Raw genomic sequence first — 14,874 nt, 5'->3', positions numbered from 1 at the left:
TACAAAAATTCTGTAGAAGTGTCTTACAGGTACAGAGAAAATATGAAAACACTGCATACAAGTGCAGAATTAGGCAAACACCCTTGACTAATTAACATCCAAGAAAAAGCCATCACAATCTGAAAACGCCTAAAAGAAAGCAACTCCCACTTCTCCTATTATAAAGCTCTCAATTGCAAAGAGTTTAATAACCAGAGAAGTCCCCTCTGCCAGCTTCAGGAGAGCAATGCACAGAAAATTTGATCCAAACAAATTATAACAAAACAAAAAGAATCATAAATCACCCATGTGAAAGAAATGAGAAAACCACAGCATGGAATGCTATTTGGCTATACAGAATAGATGATCGCAAACTGTTCCACCACCATGCAGATCAAAACTGAGGAAAACATTCACAAAGTGCAGATTCAGTGAGCACAGCTTAGCCATAGGGACACATCATAGGCAGACCTGTGTGCCCAAGGATGACAGGCTGTGCAGAGTCTACCCCCAGAGAGGGGTCAAGAAAGACATACATTTCCTAAGAGACTGCAGTCAATATTCAAACTGAAGAACTGACAGCTTCCCCCAAATTGAGAAAGAAATGCCAAGACTTTCAGAACCTTTCTTGTATATTATTATTTGCATTATAATCGCCATTGTCATTATTACTGTTAATTAATTATTTCTCGTTTCAAAAGGAATGTTGTTCATGAATTGCTTTGGCGACATTGAGTTTTCAGTTCGTCTAGCGGCTCAATCCTGCTCCTGGAGCCCCCCCTGCTCTGCATGTTTTCCATCTTTCCCTGCTCTACCTACCTGACTGAACTCCTGACTGGCACTTTTGATTAGCTGAGCACACCTGATTTAATCAAGAGCATGTTAATCACAAGGATAGAGAGAGAGACTTGTGGCTGAGGTGCCCAATTTTTAAATGTTAAATCGTAACGAGAGTGGTGTACCATACCTACTTCCATGATCAGTTTTCTGAACTTAAATTCTTCGATAACTAATAATAGTAATCCACTAACAGTGTTAAATTTCATGTGAACAACGTCTGCCCCCTGCTGGCAATGTCTACAATGACATGTTCCGTTTAAAATGAATGTCTGTCCAGCATTCCCATAAACAATCATGTCAATGTTGTGACGCATTTCTTTCAGACTCAGAAAGAGTCACATGTCATTATACACATAGGATTTGTCGCTGACTGTATGTCCGTTATAATCATAAGTCACTGTGGTTGACACAGTGTTGTGTCAACCACAGTTAAAGTGGGACATCTAAATTAAATCGTTCATGTTTCCGGGGGGTTTGTTTTAGTGATACTCTACACATGTGAACTACTGTTTGCAAATGTATTGCAGGTTCGTAGCACATACGTGCACGTTTTTAATTACTTTGCTAGTACGCTAAGTAAATTAATTTGACATTGTACGATTAGTGCGATTGAATTCTCTAACCTTACCTAACACATCTTGATGATCTCGGCGTTCGTGTTATCAACTCCAAATGACACAAAGGATAAATCTGGACTGACTCGTTCCGGTTTCAGGTGTTGCTAGCTAACCAGACTGATTCTTCAAGGGCAGAAAAGAACCTAGCTAACGTTAGCAAACTGAAGTTGTACTCTCAGAGGTGTAAAACACGGTCGCAATTATACACGATTCTTGACATAAAAGTGGTTAACGTTAGCTTGTTAGGTTGTCGACTCACGTTATCTGTGTACGTTTTTTTATTATTTATTTTTCTAGCTACTTGTTACTGTTGTGACTTTTTAGAACTAAATTGGGTGAAGTTATTTGATACATCTGATATGTACGCAGTTTATTTATTTACATAATTTTAATTGACTGAGCTCACAGTTCTTGATGTACTCAATCCATGGTAAACTCGGAGACATGGAAAGTGAAAAGAAGCTCTAACAATTCACAGTAACTACATTATTAACATAATGTAACCAGGTCTTGATAAACGTTTGTAAAGGTTGAATTAAAGAGCAGGTCAGGGTTGCTAAATTGACAAGTGCCACCCAGAGTGCTTATTTATGTTAGGGATTATGTACGTCATTGAAAAACTGACCTACTTTTTGTAACCTTCATAGCAAAACTGACCTACATTTTGTACCCTTGGGTTGATTCCTCTCAAGGAGGCAACCCTCCTCTTAAATAACACATTACCAACAGCTGTTGCTGATGGACTTTAGGGATACAGTGTATTTTTAAATGCTTTAGTGAGCATTCTTACCAAACTGCATTCCAAAGTGTTACCATCGTGATTTTAAAATATATATTTAAAGAATAATGTGAATTATAGCTAGTCTATTTGGTTATCCTGACACAGATACATGTTTGTCACTCCACCCTGAGTGGGTTGTTGATTGACAGCTTGTCATGTAATCAGTGTGTTTGTGGATGCATGACTCATCGGAAACTGCAGTAGTAAAAGTTTAATCACTGCAATCCTTGACCTCAGCCCCTCAGCCAAGAGGACGTTTCGGACACTAGGCAAGCTTTAACAGCTGTTCTCTCAAATTAGCCACTTGAGTTGCCGCTTTGGCTATAGCTGTATAGTAATGATCCATTGAGCTTTTTGTTGACAGTGAGAATGCTGTTATTTACAAAATCTTGAATTGTGGTTTTCATTAATGTAACCAAACAGCAGTGCTCGTAGGTAGGCCTTTAACGTTATGCATTGTTTGTAAGACCATTTTTATGTCAGTGTTAGGGCAAGTAAACATATAGTTGAGAACTGTTTCTTTTTAAATTGATGAGGCATTATGAAAAAAGTGACTCGTGTCACATGCATATGTGAGACTGACATAGGTGTGGTCAGCTTCATTAAGCCCCTTGTGTCTGACTGTTGTAGGAACTTTCTTCCCTTATCTATTGATGATGTATCAGAATAAAAGTATTACACTACAAGGTTATGATTAGGTGGGCAGTCTGATTGTGGATTTGCTGTCGGGTGCAGAATGTGTCTAGGGCATTCCATCCTGCTTTGTTGCTGTGTCTTGGTGTGTTCATTGGCATGGTTTTAGTGGTGGTGATTGTGTAGCACTGGTTAATTGTCAGGGCTGTGGGACTTGATTTTTTTAATAGTTACAGAGATCTCTTTTAACGCTGTATAGATAGGTTTATAAGTGCAGATATTAAAGTTACATTTCAGGTTCAAAACAATAGCATATGTAGTATTTGGGCTTCTGTACAACTAATGTGTAGTGATTGATGACTTCTGTAAAACAGGAATAAAACCAGACATTCAGAACCCTTTTGGTGTCCCTTGCTTGTCTTCTCTGCATTATTTCTCTGATTGATAGGCTATTTATCATTCAGATTGACAGTTTTTGCATGACCTTGCTGCCCCATTTTTTATTTTACCCATTTTAGTCACACTGTGATGCATGAAAATCTCTGTTATCCAAATTTGAGACTTCTCTGGCCACAGCCCTCAGTCCTGATCTGATAGTTTTACATCTGGGTCAAAATCATAGTCGGCTTGTCCATCTGCTTTTTGCTGTGCTCTGATTGGCAGATTTCTGAAAGTTCACAGGCCCTATCAGAAGCTTTCATCTTGACCTTTGACCTGTCTGCCTATGTCACTGTAGAATGGTCCTTCACCGTGTAGGCTGTCACCTCCTCAAGAAGACCCACAATGCACTGGGGCCACCCATTCGACGAGGTGGGGCTGTGTACAGTGGGGCCTGTGGATTCCGGGAGGAAGAGATCCGGGAGAAGCTGCAGGCCTTTCCTGGGGGGTCAATTGACTTGGTCAAACAGGAGTCTGGGATTGCACTGATGACCATCAACAACCCAGCTCGCATGAATGCTTTCACAGGTACAGGAGCACAGCAACCCATTACAATGCCAGTGCACCTGGGATCCTCCACAGCTGACCACTGCTCCACACTTTTGTTCTGAGCTCCGCTTCACACTAGACACAGTAGTGTGTAAGAACCCTTCTGTCAGCAGTCTCATGGTTCAGTGAGAACCTCTCGCTCTCTCCAACCTCCTTTTTCAGGTACCATGATGCTGGAGCTGCAGGACCGTGTGACTCAGCTGGAGGAGTGGACCGAGGGGAAGGGTCTCATCCTCCACGGCGCTGCTGGGACTTTCTGCTCTGGGTCGGACCTGAACGCAGTCAGGGCCATATCCAACCCCCAGGTAAGGCTTGCACCAGCCTTCAGCACGCGTTTCACTGACCAAACAAAGTGAAATCAGAGGCATCCCAAACAGGTTCAGGTACATTCCTTTGCATAGATGGTGGCAAGCGGGAGACGCCCACAGACATAGTGTGGGAGATTAGCAATGGATAGGTTTATATGTGGTGTCTCCTTTGTTACTGTGACTTAAAGCGATGGACTTTTGTACCTTACTTTGTGAGTTGCTCTGTTTAGGAGCATCAACTGACTGAGGGCAAATCTAAATATTAAGTACATTCACACAGACATGTAGAGAGGAAGTACATTCCTGACAATAGAACCGTTTTCCTGGTTAAACCACTTCTCTTCAAAGCATAAAAAGTCATTGCTTGAGCCTATTTGAAGGGCTTATTTCTAAATTTGCCGCTCCTGTGTAGGCTGACTGCTGGTCTGACTTTCTCTGTTTTCCCTCTTGTTACACCTACCCCTGATGGTCACACTGCTGCATGGCTGTCAGGACGGGATGAAGATGTGCATGTTTATGCAGAACGTGCTGACCAGGCTGCTCAGGTAAGGGACATGCCCCACACACCACAGCCCATGGACTGAGAGAATGCTTGTCTCTCCACACCGACTCACAATGAGGTTTGTTCCTCCCAAATGCATCTGGTATCATCACATAGTCATTACCATATACTATGGTTCAGATATACTGACAGCATCAGAAAAGGCAGATAATAGTGGACAGTATAAACCTGAAATGACTTTTGTATCATCAAAACCATACATACATACAACACCTGTAGTAAGAACATACTGACATGCCTGTATTAATGTGTCTCAGACACTTGCACACCTGTATTAATGTCTGTCAGGTGCTGGCACACCTGTGTTAACACAGCTGTTCTCCCAGCACAGGCTGCCTCTCATCTCTGTTGCACTCGTGGAGGGGAGGGCACTGGGAGGCGGGTCTGAGCTCACCACTGCCTGCGACTTCAGGTAAGGAAGGTCTATCTTTAACCCCACACTTCTCAAGAGTGACTTTGCACAAAATAAAACAACAGGCAAGTATTATGGTGTAGTGGTTCACAATTTGAGCTTGTAACGTAAAGTTTCAAGTTCTTTGGCCGTTTTAAATTGATCTATTTTTTTATATACGGGTTGCCTTGGATATGGCTGTCTGCCAAGCAAATAATGATGTATATAATTACATTTTACTTCATATAACACATGGGTGTTTTTTGTCTTTGAGCAGACTGATGACGCAGGGCAGCGAGATCCAGTTTGTTCACAAGCACATGGGCCTGGTGCCTGGCTGGGGTGGTGCTGCCCGACTCGTACGCATCGTGGGCAGCCAGAACGCCCTTAAGGTGCTGGCCGGCGCCAGGAAGGTGGATACGGATTACGGCGAACGGATCGGTCTGTCAGATGGCACCGTGACCCCTCAGTCTGGGGAGAGCACAGCTCTGGGTGAGGCAGAGAAGTGGCTGAGTGCTTTCACCAAAGGCCCCGCCCCAGTGATCAGAGCAGTGAAGAAGGTGGTGCTGTCGGGGAGAGAGCTCCCCCTGGAGGATGCCCTGAGAACTGAAAAAGATGTATTTGGAACCGTCTGGGGTGGGCCTGCCAACCTTGAGGCCTTGGCCCGCAAGCCCAAACATAAGTGATTGTGAACTGGACAAAGAGCAGCAAAATCATGACACATAATAACTGTAAACCTACTGCCCTGCAGGGACAGGCATGGTGGAGACAGACACACACCATTGAATGTGAGTAATTCGGCTCTGCTGCTAACGTTCTACCGAGGTCTTGGTGGTAAAGAAATTCCAGTCGTACGGACACCATACAGACACACTGAAGATGAACTACAGGTTGGCCTTAGTGATTTGCCTTCCATCTGCAACCCACTTCATGTTTCTCATGTTCTTGCTGCAGTTGAACCTTAACAAAAACCACAACCAGCCTGTTATCCCTGCTAATGTCTACACAGCCATGGGAATATTAACAGGGTTCATCTACACTGAAGATGCAGTACTGTGCCAGTGTACACAATTCACATTGCATTAACCGTGGAGTGTCTGTCTTCAGGCCACTAGTGGCACCTGTTGGAGTTTCTCACTCTTGTGTTAGGTACACAGTCCAAGATGGAGCATTGCTGAGATGCTCCTGAGCAAGGTGCATCCATGGAACTGCTACACTCAAGATGCACCAAGTTTTTAAATAGTGTGTTTTATGTCTCTGTGAATCTGATAAGTTCAAAAATGTAATGTAATATAACGATAATGTAATCAAATTTGCAAAATGGTGATGTAATGCCATCAAGTAAAATTGCAATTTAATGTAATGTAATCGGGTAAGAGGATTTCTCAGAAGACAGATGTTAGATTGTGGTGAGCAGGAGGGTCAGTGAATGACGTCAAACATTAAAAGTAATTGGTCATTTCAGTTTCCCCACGTAGGACACAGGAGAGTGGACTGAGACTTGACTTTTTGGAGAAACAGAAGGACAATTCTAAAATGTCAAGTGTAATGTTACAAGTTCCAAATCAGTTGTTTCTTGGTTTTAGACACTAGAAGTACCTGGCTTATTCTGTTTGCTTAGAATATTATTGCTTTACATTTGCTCATCAAATGCTCCCATCCAGTGCGATTTACATCGCTTACAAATTTCACATTGTCCATTTATACAGCTGAGGCAGTTCAGGTTAAGTACCTTGCCCAAGGGTACAATAGAAGTGGCCAACCAGGGAATGAAACTGGCAATCACAGTCCAACGTGGAGTCAAAACACCAGCGTTATAGCTGTATTCTTCAGGAGTGTAAAAACCTCGTCTTCTGTTCTGGAAGATTTGAGCTGTGCAGTCAGTGGCAATGCCACTGGCCTCAATCACTTATTTTCTCTTTGTCGTTCAGCAGTCAGCGATTTCTATTGCCGACACGGACCACAGAGGAGAGAAGATAATCTCTCAGATAAGGATTTCACTTGAGAGGGACATTTGTGTTCAAAACGCGCTCTGCGGGGGGGGGGGGGGGGGGGGAATTACAGAATATTCATATTTCAGAATCTCCTACTTAGTATCACTGTCACGTCTTGTTGCTACCCCATGGGGTGAGATTATGCTACTGTGGAGGCAGTGCCAAAAGACCAGACTAGCCAAGGTCTCCGAACGGGTCTGCCATATTGCTGCAAACAAAACACGCATTGTTGCTCTGGTGGAGTTTTAACCATACGTCTTGTCAGCTCTTACTGTTTTTACAGACGATACCCTGAGACATTCCATGAAGTCTCTGAAGTGGGAGGATTAACCCCCCCCCCACAAATATAGAAAGTGAAAACATATCACAATGCTACCACCTCCACCTTTCTGCAGAGGATGAATCTGTGTAGTGTTCTCAAGCTAAATGACTTCATAGCCTGAGTCACAGTTTGTGTGAATGGGCGCAGTGATGAAAAGGCTTTTTAGATCCGGCGGGACGGATGCATTTACTGTTGCCAGGTATAGTGAGTCACGCTGTGTGCCTCATTCGGTACACGCTTTCCAAAATCAGAAACCCAAATCGCAGCAAAACTAAACACCTCACAACAGCCATCTTATTCATATGACTGTCACCAATAGCATTTTTCAAATGCTACGGAGGGCTACAGAGTCATACTTAAAATTACATTGTTGGGAGCACCCTTTGTGCTGCAGTGGTTCGGATGCGCCCCACTCTTTGGAGGGCAGTGCCCACAGTGTGAAAAGGCCAGGGCAATGCCCGCGGGAGTGGTGGAGCCAGGAGGACGGGTACTGTACGCCAGGGCTTTTGTCTGCTGCCCCGCTGCCCGCAAATGTCAGCCAATCTCTGCCACTCCAGCGGGCATTGGTCCCACAGTCAGCTGGAGACAATGCGTTGGGTGCAGCTTCCGCAGAGACGGCGTGTGCCTGGAATATAAAACCAGGCCGCGTGGAGAAGCGGTAGGACACTGCGAGAGCCTGAGAGAGCACACTTCATTAACTATTCACTATGACAAAACTTATACAGCGATGAAATAGCAATTATCCATTATGGATGAAAGGGAAACCCCGTAACCCAATTTACACACACCAGAGGGGAATATGACAATAAACCGGAGTAGGTCACCGCATATATCATCCATAGAGTTAGTGAAAGCAAAGGTTGATAAATCTACTCACAATGCAAGGACACCGCTACCTAGAAACCCAGGGCGTGAACTGGTTTAACAAATAAGGGCCCAATGAGGACCTCACTAATCAAAGAATAAACTGAAAACACATTTGCACCCATAAACTATGTGTCCGTAACAGCAGAGGCCACCTCTCTTGAAAAACCCAGCCACTGTAAACCCTGCCAGCATGTCAAGAGAAAACAGCAAAGTGCATGGTTTGCCATGTGACCTTGACTTGAGTTTGATATTGGAAGAGGAATTGGAATTCTCTCCATTTCTGTGGTTGAGTTTAGTACTAACTTGGATGGGGTGTCAAAAACAAAAAGACGCTTTGGCTGTGTTGTATGTGAAACAAAGTCAGATTACAGGTTGTTCAAGGTAATTCCATGACTATACTGTGCAAAGCAATGTTGTACATCTGGGGGTGGTAAAAAAAAAAGGAACCATAGGTGACCAATCATGGTTCAGACCTTAACCATGTGTTCTACAAAGGGAAAAAGGAGGAATTAAGGAAACTGGTTTTTGGTTCAGAGTGAACGTTTTTCCCTTGAAAAGTGATTGGACGGGAACATGAGGCTCTTCTCTTACCACTTTAAACATGAGGCACATGCTCAAGGCACTGCTGACTAAAGCAGCTGCTTCCAAGACAGATGAGCTGATGCAAGAACGTGGCCTTTGTTTTCAGGTGTAACTCCATGAAAGTGCACGGCAGGAGACAGCAGTGCTTTACACAGCATGAGGCACACTGTCATCTCCAGCTGAATTCATGCAGCATAAAATGTTCTCTGTCACTTCACGACAGCATTTGCTAGGTGCTGCATAATTCAAACTAGGAACCTAAGAACACACTCTCTGCTTATGGTGTGGGCCTAAAATTTACCCTTGTGGTCAACTGCAGGAGGCCATGCCAGGGAGGAGGAAATAAATATCAGAAACCATCCCAGCAATGAAACCTTCACAGAAAGAAAAGCTTGCTACAACAAAATCCTTCACAGATAAAACCATTACAGCACTGTACTAATGGAAGAAAACAAACTACCACAGCCAAACAAAAGGCAAAATGGCCCCTCAAAGACAATAAATGCATTAAATAAAGGTATGAAAAAGGTCTGTGTGGAACAGTGCAAATTAAGGCCACTCTCGCCTTTCTCACCTGAGGTTATGTGCTTTCTTGCTTTCTTGTCCCTTTGGTCATCGCATTCACACCCACCTGAGGCTTATTTGCATGTTCACTGGTTCATTCATTCATTCACTGATTACAATACTTTCGATTGGCCAACTCTTTAGCTAACACTCTTAACTCTTTCCATTTATCCTGCTGGCTGTATTTGACTGTATGGACAACATATGTCCGGACTTGAAATTCAACATAGGTCTACCTTTGTGGATAGGTGTAATTTTATAGCCACTGTGATTAAGGAACTCCTACAAGTAAATTCAAAATAATTAAGTTAAACCACACCTCAAGAGACAGTTTAAAATGAATCCCTCCTCGGAATGTCAATTGATTTTGGCGCAACAAGATAATTACCAACTGGTACAAGAAAATTATAATTAATCCAGGTTTAAGCACAAAAAATCCATTACAGTTAAATTAAGGCTGATTTAAACCAGGTTCAAAGATTGTTGCAGCATGACTAGATAACATATAATCCTTGAATTAACCTAGTTTAATACTTACTCCTTGTTGGTACCTCCTGCCCTGAAAATGGTTTCTAGTATGTATCACAATGCTTGGGAGAGATTGAATCATTTGCTGTACTTTGATAAATCTGAAAATTAATCCACACAGCAAGACATGCAGGAGATATGTACTGTCACCAAGGCCAAGAAACACAAGATGCAACCCAGCACCTCTGAAGAGCAAACTCCGCCCCACTGCTATGTACAAGCAAGAAGGTGGGAAACCGCAATTCACAGAAACTCCCCAGAGAACCTGTTAAAGGAGACCTTCCTGATCCTTCCTTTAACTTCAGCCATTTGATGGTGAGATTATTCTCTATGTGCTTTTAAACAGCCCAGTGGAACAGCTGTATGTGAGTCAAATGCTTAAAGAAGCCAGAGATCTTCTTTATTTGGGGTTGATCAGTTGACACATACTTTATTTTCAATTTACAAATCCTGTAACAAAATATTACAAGAAAGCAAAAATACAGAAAAAAGATTTTTTTTACAGATTGAAAGACTAGAATGGGGACATATGAGGATGTTGTTTCTTGAGAAACATAAAATGATTAACTTCAAAATCCATGAGACACGCCCAGCTTCCGCAGAATGGTTGTGTTTACCACATCTGCTGTCTCGACACTGTCACCAGTCTGCCAGCACACAAAACAGTTTAAAACTAAAGAAAGAAAGGTTTTTCAAACTAATATCTAAAACCAAAACTGCAGGTCTCTCCCCTAGTAGTGTTTAGTACCCTTCTCTTACAACAGCACATGCACAAGTTATGATACAGACTAGCATATTAAGATGAAGTATGAATCCAACACCCAAAGACCATGCTTCACCTATGAAACACACCAATTTATAATATTTATTTGGGGCTCAACTGGGGAAAGGGGAATAGCCCAAAATAATTAATTCCTGACAGAAAGAGCAATTTCTGATAGAGAACAGTAGTCAAAAAAAAAACATCTGACCAAATCAGGCGTAACAACCAAGATTTTTCCAAAGGACCACATTCTGCAGTGTTCCTTCAAAAGATCATTTGACTCGAACAGCCCTCCGGTTCCTTTCTTCAGTTTATTTTTATCACAGGCAGTGCACATCAGGAGTAATAGAAAAAAAAGAGTGCAAACAGAATGTTTGCTATTATTTTTACATTATTCACTCCCCATTCTAATTTTGCATGGCAAAATAGTTTGGTAGTTTGCTCACTTTTGTATCTATAGGAGCTGGACATTCTATTCATGTTCCTTTCTTCCATTATCTGTATGAGATGTAGCGTCCTGTGGATGTTTGTTTTTATCTTACAGAAGGGCCTTTCACAAAGCCAAATGAAGGCAGCCGCAGAAAATGCTGTTTAGCTTGTTGAGTGCAATGTTGGCTGAGATCCCATGGATGGTGCATTTTGACCCCGGGTCAGAGGTCACACTTCAGTCACTGTGCACTGCCCATCCGGTCGTCTTGACCTCACACTACTACTGCTGCTGCCGCTGCCGCTGCCGCTGCCACTGGAGGATTTGCCACCAGGGGGCGATCTGTCCACATGGCTCTCCCTCAACCGCATCCGCTCCTGCAGCAGCAGTCTGTGCCTGTTCTGTGTCCCCTCCGCCCGCGCACCCTCTTCCTCCTCATCTTCCTCCTCAATATCTTCCTCCTCCTCCTCCTCCTCCTCTTCCAGGCTGCTGCTCCCAGACTCTGACTCGTCCACAGAGGTATTTGGGGCGGAGGAACCCCTGGAGGGCGTGGCCTCGCCACCCTCCTCCTCGCCCTCCCCATTCCTGCTCCGGTCTCGCCCGGCCGGGTGGCTTATCTGTAGCCGGGCAAGGGAGCTCTCCAAGGAGGTGCTGGTGTCAGGCGATGGCGTGGAGGGGCTGGCGGGCTGACCTCCGAGGGAGACGGGGGGCCGGACCGGGGCGGCGGTCTGAGCGGGGTTGCCAGCGACCTGCGACCCCGCGGCGTCCGCCCCATCGGCCGAGCTCTCACGGCCCGCCGCGGCCTGCGCCCCCGCCGGCGCGGCCTCCATGTCCAGCCGCAGCCCCGCCACCCCCTTTTTGGGGATGTCCACCACGTCCCGCTTCATCCGGCGCCGCCGGCCGTGCTCGTTGCGCCGGTACTGCACCATGTTCTCCAGGTCGGCCACGTACAGGAAGCCGGCGATCAGCATCTCCGTGTTCCGCTTGCCCTTGGAGAAGGCGTCCTCCAGCTCGCGGCTGGTGCGCTCGTCGTACTGCCACCAGCCGTTGCGGCCCTCGTAGTACCAGGCGTGGTCGCCGGAGCCCCGCCCCGCCGCCTTCAGCTCCTCGGGCGACAGCAGCGTGGGCCGCTCCAGGAAGTCCTCGGGGATCTCCTGCCGGCAGAGGGCGCAGCGCTTGCTCTGCCAGGACGCGCCCTTCACGCACAGGAAGCAGAAGATGTGGCTGCAGGGCAGACGCACCGGGTGCACGCAGCTCTGCAGGCAGATGGCGCACTCCGGCACCGCCAGGGTGGGGGAGGAGCCTGTACACGCCTCGCCACCCCCCTTCCTCCCAGAGGGGAGCATGCCCACAGAGTGGTTGACCTCGCCACAGCTAGCCATCCTATAGGAGCGGGGTGGTGGGGGGAACAGAGTCACACACATAGTCTCACCGTAATAATAATGACTACAGTCATGACTGTGAGAACAGTCACAGGCAGGATTCTGTAATAACCAATTTATAAAAAGACGACTGTGTAAATTCAAAAGGGAGGTTCATGCACTGGCTTTTCCAAAGAAATTAATTGGTAAAAAAAGCTGAGAAGACATATGAGATGAATATATATTTCGGAGCTTTCATCTATATAAAGACATGTTTGCCGCGAAGAGCTGCCGCTTACACCTGATCCTCGCGTCAACTTACAGGTCCGTAATTCGAAGGTACCTCCTTGTATCTCGAAGTACACAATAGAGAGTACTTACTGCGTTGTCGGCTAATACAGCTGTATCATCGGGAGTTGTGTTGCTTTCTCGGATTTCTCTCTGACAAAAGAAAAGACGGATTCAATATTCAAAGGGTGAATAACCATGTCCATGAAAAGACCCCTTTTCTTTCTATACATATGATGAAACATAATCCGTGAATTCCGTCACCCGACAAAATAAATTCAGGGCAGGAAAAGATTAAATGGGTGAAAAATCATTCAAAGTTCCCTGGCTAGTCAACATATTCAAGGGTGTCAGTGATGAAATTCTTTTTGACCAGAAAGGAAACAACGTGCGCAATCATTTCCAGCAGTTGCCATGCCAATTCTGTTTTCAAACGCAAGGTAACTGAAAGAAGCAGCAGCGGTATTCTTTGTTCAACGCGATACAAATTCTGACAGTGAGCAACAAAGGAAATGCCCAGCAACACTAACGTCGCTGACGCCCAGATAGCGCAACATTGCCAGCATGTTTAAACGCACGACACAACGCGCAACTAAGTTAAATATACAGCTATAAATTAATCAGAAAACAAACGTGCAATTAGAGTTTACAGGTCGACGTCGGTGTGTGTTGGCATTCATGCCCCCGTGTCTTTGTTGCTATACAACCTCCGTTTGACAGTGAGCTTGCCAACTAGCTTGAAGAGCGGTCGCTTGCTAGGCAGTAAACAGAGGGCCGAGATACTTCGACCCCGTGAATAATAGCGAAATCCGAACAGGCTTCGATTAGATCCAAAGTCCGAGGAAGAAGATGGAGCTGATGAAGCGTCGCGGCACAATCACGACTATTACACAGACGCAGAAGAAGCACTGGCTTTCAGGCACAACCATAACAATGAGACCTGTTGTGTGACTAGGAAAGGCTGACTGCCATCGCAGTTTAGGAAACCGCTTCCACCAGGGCGTTTTCCAATGCTCCGGACCCGGACTCCGTTGTCATCGGCCGCACACTCCTCAGTTAGGTTTTGCTTTGCCGACCGGTTCACGAATTCATTAATATCGCCTTATTTAAGGATTCGTTAAATTACTCACCAGCGCTCTGTTTTTTTAGCTCCTTCACAAAACACCAAAGACGGAGTCCTACGCATCATCCGGAGCGTCATGACGTGCAGAGGGTGCGTCTTCTGCGTAGGCACGCAGCTACAAATTTTGTTGAGGAGCACTCCGGATGCTGGTGGTAGTGAACAATGTGCTTAATATTTAACATTAACTGAATATACCTTAACACCCCACATGTACAATTAAGTGAACACACAATTCTCTAGCTAAGACAGAGGCAATTCAAATAAAGCAATACAATGTATGCAAGATATATGTATATACCTCTAGGCAGTAATAAGTAACTTTTGGAAAAGTTCATGGGACATTGGGAATATGAGTGCATGTGTAGAAAGGGGTTATCACAGTGTGTCTTTTCCAACGCTTAAAAAAAGACTGTTTCTGATGCACTTTCATTGCGTAGGCTATTCGATGAGCTATTTAAAACAGTTGATAACACGTTCCTGATAGTCTCCGGGAATGGCGAGTGTTGCTTGGGTGTCTGGGTGGGGGCGGTGGTTTAGTATTACCCGTGACAGAGTCCCCCAACCTCTCTCCTTAGACAGAACGACCATCGATAAGCAACTTTTTGTTATTCTTGTTGTGTCATTGCTGCTGCCAAATGTTTCTGTCTTAATCATTCTATTTTATGACACCACATTCCCAACTTTTTTTTGTTAAGAGCAGATGCCCTAATCCTTGTAAAATGTAGTATTTAATTGATTTCGGGTATTGTGAGTCTGTGTACGGTTTGCGTGCGGTGACAATTTACAAATCAAATTCAAAGTAGGTCTTCTTCTCTCATTTTTCCTCCATTGAAAGGCAATGAGTGTTATATCTCATGTCCTTTTCGTTTTAAGTTGCCGACCTTATCACTCGATCTACAAGCTGAGCGACAAGTAGATCATCACCCATGTACAGACACATTTTCGCAGCACGTTTCT

General features: G+C 44.7%; 2 protein-coding genes across 4 annotated transcripts; one reads left to right on the top strand and one right to left on the bottom strand.

Moving 5' to 3' along the window:
- Positions 1-3,646: 3,646 nt before the first annotated feature.
- echdc1 (enoyl CoA hydratase domain containing 1) lies at positions 3,647-6,249 on the top strand. Its single transcript, XM_036539687.1, has 5 exons — positions 3,647-3,816; positions 4,000-4,142; positions 4,638-4,690; positions 5,039-5,119; positions 5,376-6,249. The coding sequence occupies exons 1-5, from the start codon at positions 3,777-3,779 to the stop codon at positions 5,782-5,784; spliced, it is 726 nt and encodes a 241-aa protein (XP_036395580.1). The 5' UTR covers positions 3,647-3,776; the 3' UTR covers positions 5,785-6,249.
- A 4,117-nt stretch (positions 6,250-10,366) lies between these two features.
- On the bottom strand, positions 10,367-14,117 carry LOC118784648 (E3 ubiquitin-protein ligase rnf146-like). 3 transcript variants are annotated; one of them, XM_036539003.1, is made up of 3 exons: positions 13,925-14,117; positions 12,888-12,947; positions 10,367-12,528 (listed from the first exon to the last, which is right to left on the bottom strand). In XM_036539003.1, exon 3 carries the CDS (start codon positions 12,525-12,527, stop codon positions 11,376-11,378), a length of 1,152 nt encoding a protein of 383 aa, XP_036394896.1. In that variant the 5' UTR covers position 12,528; positions 12,888-12,947; positions 13,925-14,117; the 3' UTR covers positions 10,367-11,375. The 3 variants fall into 3 exon arrangements, with proteins under 3 accessions (XP_036394896.1, XP_036394898.1, XP_036394897.1); XM_036539005.1 differs by lacking the exon at positions 13,925-14,117 and adding an exon at positions 13,735-13,915; XM_036539004.1 differs by lacking the exon at positions 13,925-14,117 and having other exon boundaries at positions 12,888-13,374.
- Positions 14,118-14,874: the final 757 nt, after the last annotated feature.

This window comes from Megalops cyprinoides, chromosome 10 (assembly GCF_013368585.1).
Source record: "Megalops cyprinoides isolate fMegCyp1 chromosome 10, fMegCyp1.pri, whole genome shotgun sequence".
NCBI classification, from domain to species: domain Eukaryota; kingdom Metazoa; phylum Chordata; class Actinopteri; order Elopiformes; family Megalopidae; genus Megalops; species Megalops cyprinoides.
Note: the sequence above shows the minus strand (reverse complement) of the source record. Positions and strands in the feature narration are given on the sequence as shown.

Excerpts from the sequence above, each read along its gene's own strand:
- echdc1 (XM_036539687.1), top strand. The coding sequence starts at position 3,777 with ATGACCATCAACAACCCAGCTCGCATGAATGCTTTCACAG. Across the intron at positions 3,817-3,999 it reads TCGCATGAATGCTTTCACAG|GTACCATGATGCTGGAGCTG; the intron begins GTACAGGAGCAC and ends CTCCTTTTTCAG. Across the intron at positions 4,143-4,637 it reads GGGCCATATCCAACCCCCAG|GACGGGATGAAGATGTGCAT; the intron begins GTAAGGCTTGCA and ends CATGGCTGTCAG.
- LOC118784648 (XM_036539003.1), bottom strand. The coding sequence starts at position 12,527 with ATGGCTAGCTGTGGCGAGGTCAACCACTCTGTGGGCATGCTCCCCTCT.